The 20212-nt window shown below is 39.3% G+C and overlaps 1 protein-coding gene and 1 long non-coding RNA gene across 2 annotated transcripts in view; both read left to right on the top strand.

The window, feature by feature from the left end:
• FAM91A1 (family with sequence similarity 91 member A1) overlaps positions 1 to 16276 on the top strand; it is a 50825-nt gene extending 34549 nt beyond the window's left edge. The window contains exons 13-24 of the mRNA XM_075582233.1: positions 680 to 792; positions 3757 to 3843; positions 5191 to 5314; positions 6464 to 6612; positions 7482 to 7616; positions 8186 to 8299; positions 9358 to 9430; positions 10422 to 10574; positions 13093 to 13197; positions 13690 to 13813; positions 13910 to 13979; positions 14252 to 16276. Coding sequence (XP_075438348.1) covers positions 680 to 792; positions 3757 to 3843; positions 5191 to 5314; positions 6464 to 6612; positions 7482 to 7616; positions 8186 to 8299; positions 9358 to 9430; positions 10422 to 10574; positions 13093 to 13197; positions 13690 to 13813; positions 13910 to 13979; positions 14252 to 14434 — 1430 coding nt within the window. The 3' untranslated portion in view covers positions 14435 to 16276. The remainder of the gene's footprint in view (positions 1 to 679; positions 793 to 3756; positions 3844 to 5190; positions 5315 to 6463; positions 6613 to 7481; positions 7617 to 8185; positions 8300 to 9357; positions 9431 to 10421; positions 10575 to 13092; positions 13198 to 13689; positions 13814 to 13909; positions 13980 to 14251) is intronic.
• A 3153-nt stretch (positions 16277 to 19429) lies between these two features.
• The window catches only part of LOC142477229 (uncharacterized), a 36225-nt gene continuing 35442 nt past the window's right edge, over positions 19430 to 20212 (top strand). The window contains exon 1 of the long non-coding RNA XR_012792255.1: positions 19430 to 19605. This is a non-coding gene — a long non-coding RNA (uncharacterized LOC142477229). The remainder of the gene's footprint in view (positions 19606 to 20212) is intronic.

Below are 20212 nucleotides of genomic sequence, written 5' to 3'. Positions count from 1 at the left end.
GGATTTTCATCCAAATGTTGAAATTAAGACAACTTAAAGCTGAATAGCTGTTTTCATGTTTTAGACCTGTTATTTTAAAAAAATATTTATTTTGACGTATTCTGCAACAACAAAAAATAATCTTACTTTTTAATGGTGCTGTTCCCTCTAGGACGAAAGAGAAACCAACATCAGTGACATGTTCGATAGTTTAAATGTTAGTGATTGACACCATTTTTACGGAATTCGTACAACGCTGAAGTATTTTTAAATATTTAAAAATATATATTGAATGCATCCATGGTAATAGACTATTTTCTGATAAGACCACTTGCAAATAATGTCATACAGTATGCAGGTAAATTGTTAAACCAGATTTTTCCCCCTTTGCGGCTTTGTTTGGCTAATTACGGCCACATTATTAGTTTAGAAGAGACTCTGGGGATTAACAATACTAAGTAAATAACATTATGGTTAAACCAACGAAATGTACTGTTTACAAAGGCAAATCTGAAAATGTTACTATGTGGGCATTGAATCGTTCTAATGAAGCCAGTTGCATTTACTTGTTTACCTGCTATGGGATAATGCCCTTTTAACTGTATTTTTAGTTAACATAATAAACATTCACAGACATACTTTACTGCACACTGATGCAAAGCAAATGTAAACTGGAGATGTTTGCACTTTCTTTTAATAGCGGATACATGCAGTGTTAGCAGCCTAAATCTAACAAGTGGACACACAAAACGGATTGCCTTCCTGTTTGATTCAACGCTCACCGCCTTTCTGATGATGGGAAACCTTTCACCAGTATGTCACTTTCTTGTTCTGTACTGCACATATTCTCTTGGTCCCTCGGCTTTAGCTTGCACTCTGGGAAACGGGATATATACAAGTCATGTTTCTGATTTATCATCTTTTAGATTTTCCTCCAACAGGCATGCTGTTAAGGCATTGCTTACAATGCTTTTTGCACATCTAATTTAATATCCATGATGTTGACAATACTTGATGTGTATCTTAAAGCAGCAATACTACATTCTAAATGTTTTTTCTTATTTGTATATGTAAAGCATGTGACAATGTATAATTCTACATTCTTGCCTAAACTGGCAATCGTTTGCCGCCCCTGTTATAAATCTATAAAAATCCTGATTGTGTGTCTAACATAATGGCCGCCTTTCAGTTTCAATCAATCCTTCAGTCAGAGTAACTCAGCAGCTACAATATATCCATATATTACTAAGGCTGCGCTTATAGTGACGGCGACGCGACGTTCCATCAAAACAAATGCATTGCCGCAGTCGCGTGCGCTTAAAGTAAGCGCAGAGCGACGGCTTGATCGCGGGAAGTCATCTCAATTTGATTTTTCCAGCGACCTTAGCCTGCCGTCGCCGGCACTATAAGTGTAGACTAAGGTATCATTATCTATTACAGTTTACAGCTCAAACTGCTGGGAACATTGGCAACAAATTATCACAAACAGGAAAGTGTTCCAAAGATCTTGCACTGCTGGGGAGGTGGGCTAAAACCTGCTACAGAAATCAAAGGATGTTTTAAAACTCATTAAAATTGCATTAAAGCCGCAGAACGTCTGAAATCTTATGTTTTAAAAAACTAAAATGTTATTCAACTCTTAATGCCATGTTTTTATGATTTTTAAAGCACCATTGATTTCTATAGCAGGTTTAGCCCACCTCCCAAGCAGTGCAAGATCTGTGCAACACTTTCCTGTTTGGCATAATTTGTTGCCATTGTTCCCAGCAGTTTGAGCTGTAAACTATAACCATAGATAATGTTACCTTTAGTGATATAAGGATACATTGTAGCTGCTGAGTAACACTGACTGAAGGACTAATTGAAAGTGAAAGGTAGCCATTTTGTTGGGCACACAATCAGGATTTATAACGGGAGCACCAAACAATTGCCAGCTTAGGTAAGAATGTACATACATTGTCACATACTTTACATATCAAAATAATAAGGAAAAAAAGCGTTATGTAGTGTTGCTGATTTAAGAGTGGAATAAAAAAAGTCACTAATATTACAGAACTGATTTATTTAAAAAATAAATCTATATATAGGATTTCACATGTTTTGCTGCTTTACATCAGCAAACCATCAGTGTATATGTCACCGTTTCCACCTTGTTAGATCACCTTTCAGCTGCTGGAAGGCCCAGTTGACACTCAATGACACTGTTTTTATTTTTGCAAGTTTCTGTTGGTCATATCGACAAGTTTAATTGTTCTGGGGATTTAAAGTGTAATTTCTCTTCAACTGGGGCATCCCCATTGCTGAATAAATTGCGGGTGAACTCCGGGGGACCCCTCTGTTCTAACAGCGTGAAAAATAATGAATGTAAAAAGCCAATACCAGAAATATACAATGCTGCTTCATTGTATTTTTACTGGTGTATTTCAACGAAATAAATACATTTGGCTGGTTGGCTGCGTTACACACAACAAAACCATGACTCCCGGGCAAAACACATTTTGGTCATGTAGAAAATGTATTCATACACGCTGAAATTCGATATCTGCACATCCCTTCTGCACAAAGTTATGTATGCTAGTTTTGGGGTTCATGGGAACATTGCTCGTGCCTGTTTGTTCTTGGTAACACCACAAAGGACCTAGAGAATTGTATTCTAAAAATGTATTGGCCCCCAGTGCCTCACACAAATTCACATTCTCTTTGGCCAACATTTTATGCAAGTGCAGAATAGCCCAAGTGGAAATAAAGCATAAGTGCATTAATCACAAGAAATAACAGCATGTCCGTGTTCTGGTTCAAAGTCGCAGAATTGCTTTGGTAACATTTCCAATCATTTTCTCTGTTTCCATCCACTAGGACAGTGTTTTTCAACCGGGGTTCCCAATGCATCCCTAAAGGGTTCCCTGCAATTTTTAGGTCATTTAAAAATTGTACCAAATACAGAAGAATTTACAATGCATCTGATCTCAGATGCGCTATTAGAGGGGGTTGAGGTTCCTTACAATGCATCTGATCTCAGACGCGCTGTTAGAGGGGGTTGGGGTTCCTTACAATGCATCTGATCTCAGACGTGCTATTAGAGGGTTGGGGTTCCTTACAATACATCTGATCTCAGACGCGCTATTAGAGAGGGTTGGGGATCCTTACAATGCATCTAATCTCAGCCGCGCTATTAGAGAGGGTTGGGGATCCTTACAATGCATCTGATCTCAGCCGTGCTATTAGAGAGGGCTGGGGTTCCTTACAATGCATCTGATCTCAGCCGTGCTATTAGAGAGGGCTGGGGTTCCTTACAATGCATCTGATCTCAGACGCGCTATTAGAGAGGGCTGGGGTTCCTTACAATGCATCTGATCTCAGACGCGCTATTAGAGAGGGTTGGAGTGCAGCAGAATTTGAAAATATAATTATAGGATTCCTTAACAACAACAAAATTGGAAACCACTGCACTAGGATGTGCAGGATATAATTGTTGGAAAGCTGTCCTTGTATATAGCGTATAATTATAGTTTAAATTATAGCCCGTGTTGCAATGATAAAGAAGAAAGGTTGCTGTGGTACGTAGTCGGCAACCTACAACTGGTTATTTCCCATATGGCTTGCATTTGATTAATATAATGTCAGCAAAGATCCACTGTAAGTTCTCCAATATCTGCAAGTAAATTGTAATATAATAACTTTTTACAAGTACGCCTGACAATGTTGATAGATGTTCTGTGGTTGGTCTCTTCTACACATGTTGGTCCTCTCACCTCACTTTTTGTCTGTTTGACGTAGAATCTCAAGAGCCATGCGGTTACCATGTTTGAGGTTGGCAAATTATCAGACGAGTCGCTGGACAGCTTCCTCGTGGAGCTTGAGAAGGTAACAATCATCCGATATAACCCTCCCAATATTACGGAGATCTTATTTCTTTTATTAGCGGGTGTATGTTTAAAAAAAAATAGTGTTTGGGAAGAATACGTACAGTACCTGCCTAATGTCCAAAACCTCGTTCTTCCTGAAGTAATTGACTTGTATGTATCATTCTTAGGTGATTTTAAGAAAACCGCATAGTGGCAAAATGCACGCGTAATCCACTAGCACTAATGACTTTGTGTTAGATATGAAGAGGGTTACATTTCAATTCTAATTAATTAAATAAAAACAAGCTTGTTCACTCGAGTTTGTGAAAAAAATCTTGTACAGTAACAAAAGAATAAGTAACATATGGGAGGGATTTAGAGAGATGCACAATTTTTGCCATAGTTCAAGAACCAGGTGAAATGAGAAAATGTGACTGCTTTTCCAAAATGAGAGATTCATTTTGTAGAGGACCCATTGACTCATGACTTGTGCACAGTAGTTTCAATACAGCCAGCTATACTCTAAGGGGTGAGATGCCTACGGTATGCACCACACCTGGACCATAAGCTAATTTACGTATACAAATATGCTAACTTCCATAGTATATGGGGTGTGTTCACAGGTATTGCACCGCATGGAGTATAACGGGCTCTATTTGCAGGTATATAAGTAAATGGGCCCTCTACCAAATTTCTCTCTCTAGAAACTACACCGTTGCAGATGTAGCAGGGTTTATTGGTCCCGCTAGCAAGAATTATGTTAAGATATTCTGTGACATTCTGCATTTTCACTGCTATTGAATCCTATGGAAACTCTGTGATATTCTTAGTTACTGTATCACGGTCATTGAATCCTATGGGAACTTTGTGCTGTTCTGAGTATAATACGATATTCTGCGTTATCAGTAGGTAAAATTAAACTTGCTACTGTACATCTGTATAACCCATAATCTCTACGCCCAGGACATACGTGAAAAAGAGAGGTAACTCAATGTATTACTTCCTAGTAAAACATTTGATAAATTATAAATAAATAACATCTTAAACTTGTTGGATGTTTTGAAACAGATTGAAGGGAGAAAAAAGGACCTGAGGAAAAACAATTTGATACCTCTGATTACCACCTGAGCGTCATGTAACTCCTCCTTTTGACACTCAATCCTTTTGATCCTCCAGCTAAACTATATTTAGATTGATTCTCTTCATTGCTTCAGATCCATAAACGTTGGTATAGTTTCCATTACATTTTCATAGTATTGTTTCTCACCCATCGTGTGGTACGGTGTAATTTAAGGGGTCCATATCTAATATTGGAATCACTCCCAATCTTTGCTGTACATTGCCTGAGACATCCTTGCTTTCCTAGGTACAAAGCACCGGTGAAGGGGAGGCTCAGAGGTACTTTGATCATGCACTTACTCTGAGAAACACTATCCTTTTCCTCCGGCACAATAAGGATCTGGTTGCACAACCTGAACATGCAAATACAGGTACCGTAGCATTTCCATATTTAATGCAAAACAAACAACCAGTTACCTGTGCTATATTAGCCTAACATTTTATTCTCCAAACACGTCATTTTATATATTTTTGTAATTAAAAAAATGTCACTTTCAATCAATATCATCTATCAGACAGCATGGGTGTCGTGTTAGTGCAGCTGCTGTGCAGACTGGAATTAAACTATTTTTGAGAACATCAAGAAATCAGAGTATTCAGCACATGGATTTTTATTTATTTTTTGAAAGATGCAATTTTATTTAATTAAATTGATCATGGATTCCCATGAGAGAAAGCGGAGCGGTTTTTCACACGCCTGAAAATCTTACCAAGTGGACGCCTCTGCAGTGCTACAACACAAAAGAAAGGGAATACACGTTCCTGATTTGCTAGAAAAAGCATGTTTAATTATGTTTAACAGGAACGTTAACAAAACATCTTCTAAATTGAGTATCGCATATTACATGTTCAATTTTTTTTATTTTATTATTTCAAAATATTGTAGATTGTAAGCTCTGTGGGGCACAGACTCCATTTCCTAATGTTTCCTTTTATGCTTGAAGCGCTTATTCCCAGTATGACACATGTTATTTTGTCGTGGTCTATTACTGCTGTGAAGCGCTGTGTATATGGATGGTACTACACAACTAAAGAGATACATATATGCATACGTTAATAAAATGGAAATATTAACTGTTAGCTGGAAAGTAACCAAGGCTTTGCATGTTTTCTCTTGCGTGTGCCATTTTGACATTAATTTGTGTGCTTTTCCTTAGTCGTTTTGGGGTTAGTTGTTGACATTGCTCTTGTAGTTGTGCATGTACAGTATAAACCGTCTTCCAGGCTCCTTGAAAAAAAATACAAGACCGCTCTAGAAATAAACAAAAAAGAAGGAACCTGGAGAGCAGGAAGCGATCTGTACTGCAGGAAAATGGCAGAGGATGATGACTCCTCTTCCGTGTCCGGGTTAAGGGATGTCCGATCATGTGACCGCTCGCTTGAACGATCATGTGATTGCGGTTTTTCGTAGCGCTGCGGCCTTTCCGGCACCCAAACGGTTAAAGAGAAGGCGCCTGTGCTCTCCCGGATCAGTCTGCTGTACGGCGTCTTCATATTTTTTTTTATTGTTCTGAACACAGGTTTGCCCCTGGACCTTTTACGATGTGAAAGCCTTCTGGGTTTGGACCCCGCGACCTGCAGCAGAGTTCTAAATAAGAATTACTCGCTGCTTGTTTCAATGGCACCTCTCACCAATGAGATCCGGCCTATTAGCAGCTGTACCCCACAGGTAAAACAAAATAAACACTTGGTAGCGTCTGTAGATAGAGGGAAAAACCTACAAAACTTGTAAGGCCGCGATTATACCAGAAATCGCTGGCGACGCCATGTGACACCGCGTAACTTCAAAACAATAAAATCCAATGAGAGCGCGCATACCAGTAGCGACATAAGCGCTGTGACGAACTGCAAAGCTTCTGTCTCATGGAGAGATTGGAGATCTTGTTTTTCACAGGCGTCGGCCGCGTCACATGATTTGCACGGCCAATCACAGTTCATCTTAAACAAACCCACTGGTCATGTCTCCTCGGCAGTAGTGCTACAAATCGCTTTTGCATGTCGCCCGGCGACGTTGCTACGGTGACGTCACCGGATTGCTCTGCAGTTTCTGGTATAATTGAGGCCTAACTTCCAGTCCAGCATTTACAGAGAGGAAGAAATGTCTTTTAGCAGTTACATGTAAGGGTATTCATTCAACTGTGATGGTGCTGATAGGCACTATCGGCCTTATAGCTGTTTCCTGAATAACTCCCAATGTCTGCGTTTTGCTTCAGGGCACATTGCAGGGACTTTATGATAAAACAAAGAGGCTTTAAGTTCATCTTAATGAAGTGGTTTATTTTATTGGGTTATGTCTATGGTTAATTATGCAGCGCAGTACTCTGGTAGCCATATTGGTCCTGTATAACTATAGCACTTTTAATGGATAAACAACCAATTTATTTTTTTGAGAAGAACTGTAGACTGAATGTAATAATGCATTGTACATCATGTTTAATGTAATTATTTAGAACATTTCATCCATTTATTAAAAATATATATATTAAATGCTGATTTAAACATGCTCATGGAAAAATAAAGCATTTTTCCTTTCCGTAGCACATTGGACCAGCTATACCAGAGGTTAGCTCGATATGGTTTAAGCTCTATGTTTATCATGTCACTGGTCAAGGACCACCATCCCTGTTACTTTCAAAAGGAACCAGACTCCGGAAATTGCCAGACGTTTTCCAGGTAAGCAGAGAGTAGTGTGATTTTATATGTACGCGTTGCAGATTTCAACCAAGCATAACTGTCATTGTGGCACTGATCTAGCGCATAGTTAGAGTAATAAAGAACTAATATCTCCTGGGATTTCGTTTTTATCCAAATATCCATTTTGGAGAAACTGGGTCTAGAAAAACAGGGTTCTCGGGATGGATCAAAATACTGGTCCAGGAATTGTCACAGAAACTATTGAACAAAGCATCAATAAAACCTTCACTTGTAGGATTTTACCAAGTAAACAGAGAAACTGTGACATAAGGCCCCACCATTATACCTAGCTTGAAATATATGTTAGTCAATTCCTGGTTTAAATAAACAGCACCATGAAGAGCAATGTACATGAACTAACGTCGTTTGAAAAGAGGTCGCAATATGAAGTGTAATGATAAGTAGTTAAAGCCATATCAATTGTGCAGTTATCGTTACTGATGTATATCTGCCGCAGGCATATGCAAATCTGTTGTCGGGGTTGATAATAGTGCTCCTGGCTCACGTTCCGCTTTCCCTAATAAAATGAATTCATATGTGTCTTGTAGATGTATGACCGGTTATTAATAACATCGTGGGGGCATGATCCAGGAGTGGTTCCTACTTCTAATGTCTTGGCAATGTTGAACGATGCTTTAACGCACTCTGCTGTTCTCATTCAGGTATGTTTGTAATGTGAGCACACACTTTATAGTATGCAGCTATGCAGCCTCAGTCCAAGGGTTGTAAAGTGAATTCCAATTATGTAACATATTTGACATTTTTGTGCGACTCGTACATATTGATATTTCTGTGGATAATCCTCATGATAAATAACATGCATTTACTTTGCGACAACACAGCAAATCACTGGGCTTATGTCCATGGTTAAAGTAGCTGTGAATGAGTTAACAGATATGCAAACCCTCTGTGTTGCATTACACCACAAAACATTGCAGAGTGATGCATTGCTGTCCCCTTTAGTTGGTTGCTAATATTTGACCAAGTTTTCTTATGGACAAACTACACTATTATCCATAATTAGTAATTTGTAATAATAATAACTATTTCATATAGTGCTTTTCTCCCAATGGGATGTTTTCAGGATAGGAATTTTACAGATGCAGTCCCTTTTCCGTGGAGCTTACAATCTATGTTTTTGGTGCGTGAGGAACAGGGAGATAAAGTGACTTGCCCAAAGTCACAAGGAGCCAACACCAGGAATTGAACCAAGTTCCCCTGATTCTAACTCGGTGTCATTTTTTAGAGTCACTCACTGAGCCGCCCCTTTTCCTCATAAATGTCTGCACCCAGATTTGAAGTTCTGGTTAAATAAGCAAAGTATCGCCAGTTCCTTTTATATAAGGCTACATGCAGTAAAGATGGATATCATTGCATGAAACGCTGAATGCAACACCATTGGTATTAATATTTTTATGGGAAATAGTTCTCTCCTGGGTCCTGCTGAACTGACTGTGTTTCCACCCACGTTCCAGTACATTTTGTGCCACAGTTTTGGAAATGACCATATATCTCATATGTTTGTGAGTATAACAGTTGGAGGTTCTGTGCACCACTGAACCCTAAACTGACATACAATACTGTTCTATTTCCACTTTTTTCTTCTCTCCTTTGGTGTTACAACCTCCGCTCCCCTGACTTTCTTCGATTTTATATTGACCAGTGTAAGCTAATTTCAACTTGTTATTTTTGTTGTTTCTCTTTGATTCTTTGTGTGTAGGGGCATGGCCTGCATGGGATGGGGGAAACTGTGCACGTACCGTTCCCATTCGATGAAACAGAACTACAAGGAGGTAATTGGTGGCCAAAAAACATTCTACAGTACAGAGTATATCAAGTAATAAATACCGCAGAGCTCATCCACATGGGCTTTTTTTCAGTCTTTGCCCTATCTACTAAATAAACTGCGGTTATAAACACTCTGGATGCAAAAATGCAGATAAGAGCACACTTCATGTCACATTCAACCTCCTCCATAGCATTTGCACGCTGATCTGAACAGCTTCTATGGCTATGCGTAGATCAATAAAGTCCATATCCAAAGGCTGTACCTCTGCACTGTAAAGTTGGAACCTGGGGCTTTACCCTATAGAGCAGAGATGCTGAAGCTCGTTCCTTTTGTGCTGCCAAGGTTTCGGGTCAATATATACACTATTCAAGCAAGCTGCCTTCGTTATAATTAAGATTGTGGATGAGGGATGTTATCCCAATGTTAGAGGCTCCGCTGTCCTATGAACATGTACAAACAGCAAGATAGCAGGGTTGTGTAACCAAGGTGTCAGAGCATATATATAAATGCTGCTGGAGACTCACACAAAATGAAGACTTCCAAGTGTACTAGTAATACGGAAGAACAGGCACAGATATCCATATATACCATAAAAGTCTAGTGTGTATTCCCAGTAAAACAAAGGTACATTGTCATGATGTGAAATCACAGTGAGAACTCACTTGAAAACAGCAGCTCAGTCCTTGGTGCCTCACGCTCAGCATGCAAGTAGGAGTAGTGGTCCCGTGGGGGCCAATGGCGGAGCACAGCAATTCGTTATAATTAAGGCTATGTTCATTTGTCAGGTATATGTTAGGGACATTTTGAAAACCTGGACTGCTGCATGACCTTATTCATTATGCTGTGAAGCCGTCTTCTCTCTGGGAAAGAGTTCAACTCCCATTAATGCACATGAGACAGACATCTTCTGCAGCATGGGAAGGCGGCTCCACAGAAAATTGAATAAGAGTGAGTGGTGAAGAGACATGTTTTATTTTCCTTCATTGTGTTGGCAGATTTTTCCATTGTTAACATGAGCGTCCATAAAGCCTTAAGGACCCTGCGGGATAAGGTGGATTTGCAGCATCTCTGCGGCTACGTCACTATGCTGAATCCTGCCAGTCGCCACGTAAACCAGAGAAGACCGAGTGACGCTTCTGATGTAAAAGGTAGGTTACGCCTTCAAACGGATATGTTATAATTAGTTTTGTACACCTGCGAAACATGGTAACATTAAACGTTGTAGTTTTTGTAGCAGTGCTGTTGGGGTGTGACCTTATGCAGAAGTTTAAAAAAAAATTCCAATCTGAATACCTAAAGATATTCTGTTGGGGCGACCGAATATAGGCTCAAGGAAATCACGCAATGTTAGGCAATAGCAAAAAAAATGGTTTTGTACACATAACTGGCGGGTCACTGATCGGGATAAACGGAGGAGTCTGCCACTGTTGATTACAGGCATAACCCGCATTAACATACGCAATGGGACCGGAGCATGTATGTAAAGTGAAAATGTACTTAAAGTGAAGCACTACCTTTTCCCACTTATCGATGCATGTTCTGTACTGCAATCGTCACATACGTGCATAACGGATGGAAATAACGCATGTGTAACAGGCTCTATGGTCTCCCCGCTTGCGCACAGCTTCGGTACAGGTAGGGAGCCAGTATTGCTGTTCAGGACGTGCTGACATGCGCATGCGCGAGCTGCCGTTTGCCTATTGGGCGATATGTACTTACTCGCGAGTGTACTTAAAGTGAGTGTCCTTAAAGCGGGGTATGCCTGTATATGAAAATATATACCGGATGTAAGAGGAGAAAACATGTAAGGGGAATACTGTTGAATAAGCCCAGTTACTCACGTGAAGGGCAGATGTACTGTCCTCACCGGATGACTGAAGCTAAAATTCTGACCTTGTGTCTCCGGTATGCCCGGTGTGGAGCTGTTATTACTCATGATAAATCACTGTCTTAATCCTCTGCCTGCTACAGCATAATGTAGATCAGAAGTTGTGGGGTAACTCTGTAACTCCCGGAGGCGTCACTCCAATCACAGAAGTTCAGAAGAAAAGGGTTGAGATCGGGGTAGCAGCAGCCCATTTAGAAAAAAATCAGAACTCACCAGCGATGAAAAAATAAAAAAAAAATTGACTACATATAAAAATTGAAACAAAAATACACAAACAGGACAAAAAAAAAAATCTCCCTTGCTTTTCACGCCCACTCTGGTGCTTTCTCAAGGAGTGAAACGCGTGGGAGGATTTTTTTTTTGTCCTGTTTGATTACAAAAAATACACTAACAGGACAAAAAAAAATCCTCCCACGCATTTCACTCCTTGAGAAAGCGCCAGAGTGGGCGTGAAACACGTGGGAGATTTTTTGTTGTTGTCCTGTTTGTGTATTTTTGTATCAATTTTTATATGTAGTCAAACTTTATTTTTTCATTGCTGGTGAGTTCTAATTTTTTCTAAACGGGCTACTGCTACCCCGATCTCAACATTTTCCTTCTACCTAAAGATACTCATCTGTTTCTTATATCTTAATTCTGTATGACATGCTGCTTAAAGCCTGCAGTACAACATCATTATCCTTTTCTTATTTCTTGGTGCAAAGGTTGACCAAAAGTTGGTAAGTAGCTCCTCGCTCAGGAAAACGCCAAAGACTACAAATGGATATTATCCTTTTCTCACAAGCTGAACTTCCGCTGCTCCTCTTACATTTTTATGGGAAATAGTCTAAAGGCCCTTTATACAAATTTCCGAGCAAGAAAACTAATCTGGCTGTTGTCCTGAAAGATTTTTATTTTTATTTTTTACAATTGTTATCATTTTTATCAATGTTGTTGTTATACTTACATTTATGTTATATTTTGTTTTTTTAAGCATCGGTCTTCTAGTTTTACTTTTTTAAATATTAATATTATTAGTTCAGATTGGTGAGCTTTTCAGAGTGAGTTTCCTAGCCCTGAATGTTAGGATTATGAAATATGACTTGATCTCTCCTTTTTGTCATAAAAATGTATGCAAATGTTTTTAACTTAAAGTGTTTTCGCATCTGTTATTCTTATTGAGTGCAGCACAAACTCCACATTTTTAACGCTACTAACACTCTTGCTTTATTGGACTAATTTACTGTGGATCTAATCGCTTAAAAGGCCCTTATGTCTGTCCATTCATTTTGAGGGCTTCCCAGGTAATTTCATCTGCATGATTAATAACCATATATCTAGAGTTCACAATTGTGTACACTCACTCAGTACATAGTAGCATAAGACGTAATATTTATCAAGGAGTGCTGTTGCTGTATATAATAAAGTAAAAAGTACCAACAACCATCCCTCCCGCTCTCTAGTTTATTTTATTATGGGGACATAAAAGCCTGCAATCCAGATATAGTTGAGCATTGCATATCTTTTAATTCTATTTCACAATCTGCACAAAACTTTCTAAATCCAAAAGAGGACTTTGACTTCCTCCTCTGTTGGTTTAATAATGTGTGTGTGTGTGTGTGTGTGTGTGTGTGTGTGTGTGTGTGTGTGTGTGTGTGTGTGTGTGTGTGTGTGTACAGTATACAGTTTACATTAACTCTGATGTGATGAACCGACTGTAAAATCTCTACATGTAGGTTAAAAAAAAACACAGGTAATGTCCGAATAACTGTCTGAAATCTGATGATTGTTCCATGTAGATGAATCTGGGCTGGCATCCCGTTCAGATGTCAACGGCAGCAACGAATCCTTTGAGCTCGTGGTAGAAGAAACCATTGTTGATTTGGGAACTAAGGCAAATGAAGGTAAAAATATGAAGGCTTAAAGAAGATGGTCCCTGTGAACATATCCAGTAACCTAACATTCCAGTTCTAAGCCTACCTTAAGTTAAGGATTTATGTGAAATTTACATAACACTTGCTCATCAGATCATGATCAGAGTAAAATCAATTGAGAAATAGTCTTTACCAAAATCACACATTTAACTGCATTTTGTTTTGCATGTTAGGCCTGTCCCTCCAGTATTGTAGTGCACTGCAAGATGTGTAGATTATGTGCATCAAATAGGTGCAATAATGATTACATATACATGCACAGGATGCTTTGTTTTCACACTACCAATATATTTTCTGTGAATGGAACAACACTGGAGAGCAGGGTGCTTACAGAGATCTGGGCTCTCCAGTCTAGCTAACTACAGTTCAAAATAGAATGACAGTTGGTGTATATCTAGAAAATATGTTTTTATTATCCTGTTACTTCAGTGTTTTTCTCGATTTTTTTTATATTTCTCTCAGTATCAACAGTAGAAAAGGACTGGGTACCACTGGAGCTATGCCATGGAATTCCTCTGTTTGCTTCAGGATTAAACCAGATAGTGTGCAAGAAAATTGCTGCCCACAGACTGTGTGGAAAAGAGAGGTAATATAGTTTGGGTACTATTGTGTCTACGATGGAAAATACTGTACAAGTCCAAGCGTTATATCTGTTTGAACATCTCTTAATTGTTTTTGACAGCCTTCAAAATCTTCTCCATTCCAGTCGGAAACTTTCTCTGCAGGTCCTCAATTTTGTTCAATCATTCCAGGTAAAACGTGTGTGTGTGTGTGTGTGTGTGTCTTTCTGGTGAACATTTCTCTTTCACCCACTGTTCTGTAGTTAAACAATCCGTTAATATCGTAGCTTGTCTCATCAATTGGTATTCACAGAGCTTTGAGTAATGTGGTTCAGCTCCAGAGAACTTCCTGGTTCAAATCAAGTTGGGGGAGGGATTGCTGCTTTCAGGATAATAAATTCTTTCAAGTGTTGTATAAGACTATTCAATGTACTGTGTCTGTAGATTTGCTTTGCTTTTTATAGGAAGGCAACTCTACAGTCGATCATCTCTCCGAGTCCAATGCTCCAAGTATGCTGTCGCAGCCATGCCCAGCAGATGTTGGCGTTCCACTTCCATCTAAGAACTTGATATTCCAAGATGGCGTTCTTTCCGAGTGGAACGGGCCCGTTCCTGCCTATGCATACATACATAGCGAACAGGCTTGATTTTGACAGAGAAGTATGCTACCTAGTTCAACACATGCTACAGTATGTGGGTGTTAGTACTGTATTTATTGCTGCATTGTAGATTACATTTTAACAGTGTGATTCTAGAATGTGTGGCTGGTCACTGTGTGCTGTAACAAGACAGATGTTCTGCATTTCTTTTACATTTCTATAAAGCTTTGTGTAGATTTTGGGAGAATGTAAAGTATAGGCAAAACCATATGATTAAACCAAACTTTTAACCAAGTACTTTGAAAGTGTATGTAGCGAACCACTTACAGTAGCAAGTGTTCTCTTTGCCACTTTCCTGTTTGATTCAAAGGACCAAGATTTTTTTTATCCTAAGATAAGTCATGACAAATGCCTGTTTATTGACTAATAATGGACCTGAAATTTCATCATTCGGCTATAGAAATAGCAAACTTTGCACAAGAGCTGCTTGACGGCATCACTAACATTTCCAAAGTTGGGAAACTGGAAAACAAAATGTTTAATCTGGAATATTCAGTACATCTATGTGGAAATTGTACCTGCTTTTGTAAGAGTTTTGCAGACGTCCGTGAGAAAAAAAAAATATTAACTTGAAAATGTGATAAGTATAGCGATCGCAGTCAGTCACATCATTTCTAATAATTACATAGCAGTGTCAATCTAAAAAATGTGTAATATTCAACCGGTTATCAATGTGTCCAGTTTATCCTGTAGGAAATGTGAATGGCTCTTTTGTGTTGTATTTTGTAAAATAGCATTCACTGACATTTTATTCACTCAAACTCACTGCTCATAACAAGGCAACATTCGCTTCCCTAATATTTTGTACAAAGTAAACGTTACTCTTTTTTTATAAATGACTATTTGATTTTTCAGTCGCTTGCTTTTCTTTGTTTTGAAAGTGCTCCTATAAAGACAAGGCAGATCATTGACTATTAACACCTTCTACAACAGGGGGGCGCAAACTTTTTTCCGTGCGCCCCCTGCCGATAGTCTCCTCACTCCCGCACCCCCCATCACCCCCACTTACCTCCACTCCGGCGTCATGACGTCACGTCACATGACCTTGAGGCGTCATTTGTCGTCGCGTTGCCATGGCGACACGGGAAGGAAGCCGCTGGAGCCAAGGTATGTAAAGGCTTAAAGAGGCCCTGCAGCTCCCCCGGCACTTAATTTAAGTGCCTTCGGGAAGCACTCGGGGCCTCTGTAAACCCCGCGCCCCCCCAGGCAGTCTCACGCCCCCCAGTTTGAGCACCGCTTTTCTACAACATGGTTTTTTTTTTTACATGAAAGCAGCATTTCTTAAAATATTAATATACACATCTTTTTAATTTGCAACTTACAGCACTGTCAATAGCAACTTAATACACGTTTCTTAGAAAATGAACAGCTCCCCCAAAACTTCAATAACATAATTATAGGCAACCTTCTTTCTGCCGTATCTTCAGTGTTATTTAAACTCGATGGAACAACTTATTCATACTGTGTCCCCTATTTGAGTTTAAGATTATTATTTTTTTAAATAAATTACGCAGTTCTATTGTCCTGAGAATGTTTTTGGATCATTTTCTTAATTGTTGGCAATTTAAGTTCTCAATATTCCATACACTATCTTTAAAAAAATGATATGTATATAACGAGATTTACTGTAATTACTCATTATTTTTGTGTATGCGCCTGAAGATTTCTGGCTTTCCTCACTAATATTTTTGTGTGCACGTGGCATTTTGGTTTATGGTGACTTCTATGAATCTACTTTCATTTGACCAATGCGGCGTCTTTTTGCTATGTCCTCCGATTCTCTGCGTTATATAGAAATAGAGGTTTCACCATTAAAGTGCATTATATTAAGGATTTTGTATTTTATTTATTGAGCTCATCCCTTGAAGAGAACCATTTCTTTCGCTCTTTTTTTTTTTTTTTTTTTACATTGTGTTGAAGGTAAACTACATGGTTTGTGGGGAAAAAATTCCTTTACTCTGAAGGGGCATCTGACAAATTGTTACGTGGTTCACCATCATGAAGGAGCATAGATTGTTGAATCTTTAGCTATTCATATCCCTGAAGGATCAGCTGGTTTTCTCTTTGATCAAAGGTTTAATGACTGAAACAAATGTAGGATAACATCCCATATGACTCTCTGTAGAAGTTTTAATGCATCTGGAGTTTCCTGCAACATTATTCTGGCTGTTCTTTGTAGATCTTGTATAAAGTGGCCCCCAGCTTGCAACCCAATGTGTACTATCTTTTCTTATATTTAAAGGACGAAAATTAACCAACAGCAGTGATGGTTTAGGGGTTAAATTAGGTGACCTACGTAAAAATAATAAGACAGGAAGAAGGGGGTTTAAAACTTTTCTGCCAGGGTTTGCAAACATTTGCAACCTGAAGCATAGGGTGGATTTTAATAACATCTCCGGTTTATCTCTTTGTCCTCTTTCTTTTTACTGACCTACTCCATAAGGTGGAGCAAATAAGATGGAACAAAAAAAAATCATCACATCCCTGTTGTAAACATGTTTATTAACCCTTTCACTGCTAGATGGGTCTTTTGATGCATTACAGAGCCCTCTGGGTACGTAATGTTTAAAAGTAGGTTTTGAAATATGTTGGCGTGCCCTGGTGGTTTGCATAAAACGCAGAGATTTGCCATGTGAGAATATGAAGGGCTCAATGCCATTACAATTAATTGGTAAATATGTGTATACCAGGAGTGTAGCCATGTCCAGTCCTCAAGGGTCACTAACAGGTCAGATTTTCAACCTATCCCAGCTTCAGCACAGGTGGCTCAGTCGTTGACTGAGCCACTGATGGAGCCATCTGTGCTGAAGCAGGGATATTCTGAAAACTTGACCTGTTGGTGGCCCTTGAAGACTGGACATGGCCACCCCATGTCTAAACCAATTATATTCAACCTTGTGGTGTTTGACCTATGTTATAAACACATACCTTTAAATCTCAGGCAGTTGTGCTGCAGTCACGTTTAATGCAAGAAATGCAAATTGTGCAACTTTGTAGTTCCGTCTGCTGAAGAGAATCACCCAGGGATGTGCGTATGTATAAATGAGGTCATCACACTTTTTGATGCGCCTGCGCATTGCTTATTACTGGTCCATAAAATGTTTAGTTTCCGTATATATGATATTACAGAAAGTATACTGCACAGACCACAGACAGGTTTGAAAGGTCTCTCACCCCTAAATATTAATTCCTTATGTTGCTAAGTGACATTTTTTTGGTGTGCCGTTTGTTTTGTAACTAGTGTGTTATAGTTGCACCTTCACAATACCCTCGAATACGTTTCCCACGTGCAGTTGTTAAACACACAGCCTGTACATCTAACCATGTATTTACAGTACACTGCCTTACCTAGCATGGCCTTCAATTACAGCTGAAATGTCCCTTCAGTGCTAGAAAAGGACACGGATTCTTCAGGTTTTCGACCCGAGTAGACTTTTCTCTCCGTTGTTTGAAGAATCCTAGCACTGGCCGTATATTTTAGAGGTAAGAATAAACATATACAGTCTGCAAGCTATAATAATAGTATAACTGGAAAATATTTTAGTAGGCTGTGTGCTATTTGTCTTAGCTGTACATGCTTTAGTAAGGTTAATATTTTTTACATCAAGACAAAATTGGTTTAATTCCATTTCACTTCTGTCATGCTTTGTAAAGATGTAACATTGAGCAACCCACCACATTTGAAAAACATTCCTTTGAAACCATCTTTTTCTATTCACTAATTAAATTGGGTAATATTGAAGTAATATACAGCAGTGTTTTTCTCTGCACATATATGTATTTCTTGTAGCTTTTTCACCGTTCCGAAACCTTTTATTGTTTCACATTGGATTTTTACAATCCAGTTTGAATGTTAAGAGTATTGATACCTGTCCTACCTGTTGATTTATTTTCTGATACAGAATGACATTGTTAATAATGTACATTGCAGTGTACACATGTGTTTAAATTGGCATATGTAACAAATGTTTACAAATAAATTGTTGCTGATCAGTATTATGTACTCATACATTGTTATTTACTACTATTACTTTACAATTCTTTTAATGGGTAAATGATTAAATATAAAAAATAAAATAAAGATGGGTAAACATACTTTTTAATGACTTTTAGAGCATTGCAAGCATTTAGGGGCACTAAAGTTCAAGTTTTTAGGCATAAGTGGTATCACTGTGCAGTCGCTGACACTCTCACTGAATCTGCCCCCCCTCTGACAAAGCAGGATCTGTCCCCCTCCCAAAACAGACCCCCCCAACATAGAATCTCTTCCCCACTTCCCCCCTCACCATAGTCGATGCTGTGATACAAAAACAAGTGGAAAAACTACACAACTCAGTGTAGTATGCACAATAATATATTAGTGCAGATAAAAGGTGAGTATCGCACGTACAGGAATAACGTTTTTAGTCACGTTTATGCATAAACCAGCATGTTACCGCAGACGATAGGAGACTCTCACAGGTGGGCTACGTCGTCAGCTACTCAGTTAGGCAAGCAAGGTGAGTCCTTAGATGGTAAAACAGGACTGGCGTGCGTAGAGCAAATAACTCCTTTAGGAATACAGGCAAAGGCTCTCACGAGTGAAGACCGACATCATATCCTGGATCCTGTGCAAAAGAATCTCTTTCTCCGGAGCGACACACATCCAAACCCCAGACTGGGGAGGATGAGGTATCACAAAAAAGTCTCTAACCACCATAGGACAAACAGCAGTTGTAGAATAGAAAGCCTAATACCGCATCGTGTAAATGCACAGCTGATCTGCCGGTACAAGGAAGCAACCGTGAGGCAGAGTGACAGCCCAGCACCGGGGTTACAGGTATTAAACACACATTATAGGCTAAAGCAGTAACATTCAGGGCATTATTGAAAACCCCGCTCTCTGATTGGTTAAAATTCCGGGCATTATCCAATCAGTAATGCCCTGAATTTCAGCAGCTTGCAAAATGCAGTTTTCAATCTGTTTATTTCCAGCCAATCAGCTTTCAGAACAGCTGAGACAGAGCAGGGGATTGGTTTGAATTAAGTAAAAGCTCTGAGACGTGGCAGGGGATTGGTCAAAAAGTATCAGCCACAGTTTGACTCCTCCCCCTCCCGAGCTGACTGAGATTTTCTGAGCAGATTCAGTTGAATTGGGGGGATAGAGAGACTGCAAAGAAGTAAGTGTGTTGTGTATAGAGGTGCAGTGTTTTGTGTGTGTGTGTGTGTGTGTGTGTGTGTGTGTGTGTGGTGGGCGGGGGGAGGAGTTAGAGGTGCTGTGTTGTGTGTAGATCTGGGGGGGAGAGCAAAGTTTAGTAAGTGGCTGCATTTTTGATTGTGTGTGTGTGTGTGTGTGTGTGTGTGTGTGTGTGTGTGTGTGTGTGTGTGTGGCTGCATTTTTGTGTGTGTGTGTGTGTGTGTGTGTAGCAGCAGTTTGTGTGTGTGTGTGTGTGTGTGTAGCAGCAGTTTGTGTGTGTGTATGTGTGTACACAGAGGGGGCGGCATGTGTGTGGATATAGATATCTGCAGTGTAAGAGTATATAGAGGTGGTTTCATGTATTTACCATTTTATTTTAATACAAAAATCTATTTAACTATACAAAAGTGTCTATTATTTATGAAATAAGCCTACATTTAGCCTATAATAGTAATAATCCCCTCAGAAGAGGGCATTACTGGCCAATAATGCCCTGGCTGGGTTAAAGTCCCTCGGCTTCGCCTCGGGCCTTCAACTCTTCCAGCCAGGACATTATTGGCCAGTAATGCCCTGTTCTTCAGGGATTATTA

This window comes from Ascaphus truei, chromosome 2, assembly GCF_040206685.1.
Source record: "Ascaphus truei isolate aAscTru1 chromosome 2, aAscTru1.hap1, whole genome shotgun sequence".
Lineage (NCBI taxonomy): Eukaryota > Metazoa > Chordata > Amphibia > Anura > Ascaphidae > Ascaphus > Ascaphus truei.
This window is presented reverse-complemented; position numbering and strand designations above follow the sequence as displayed.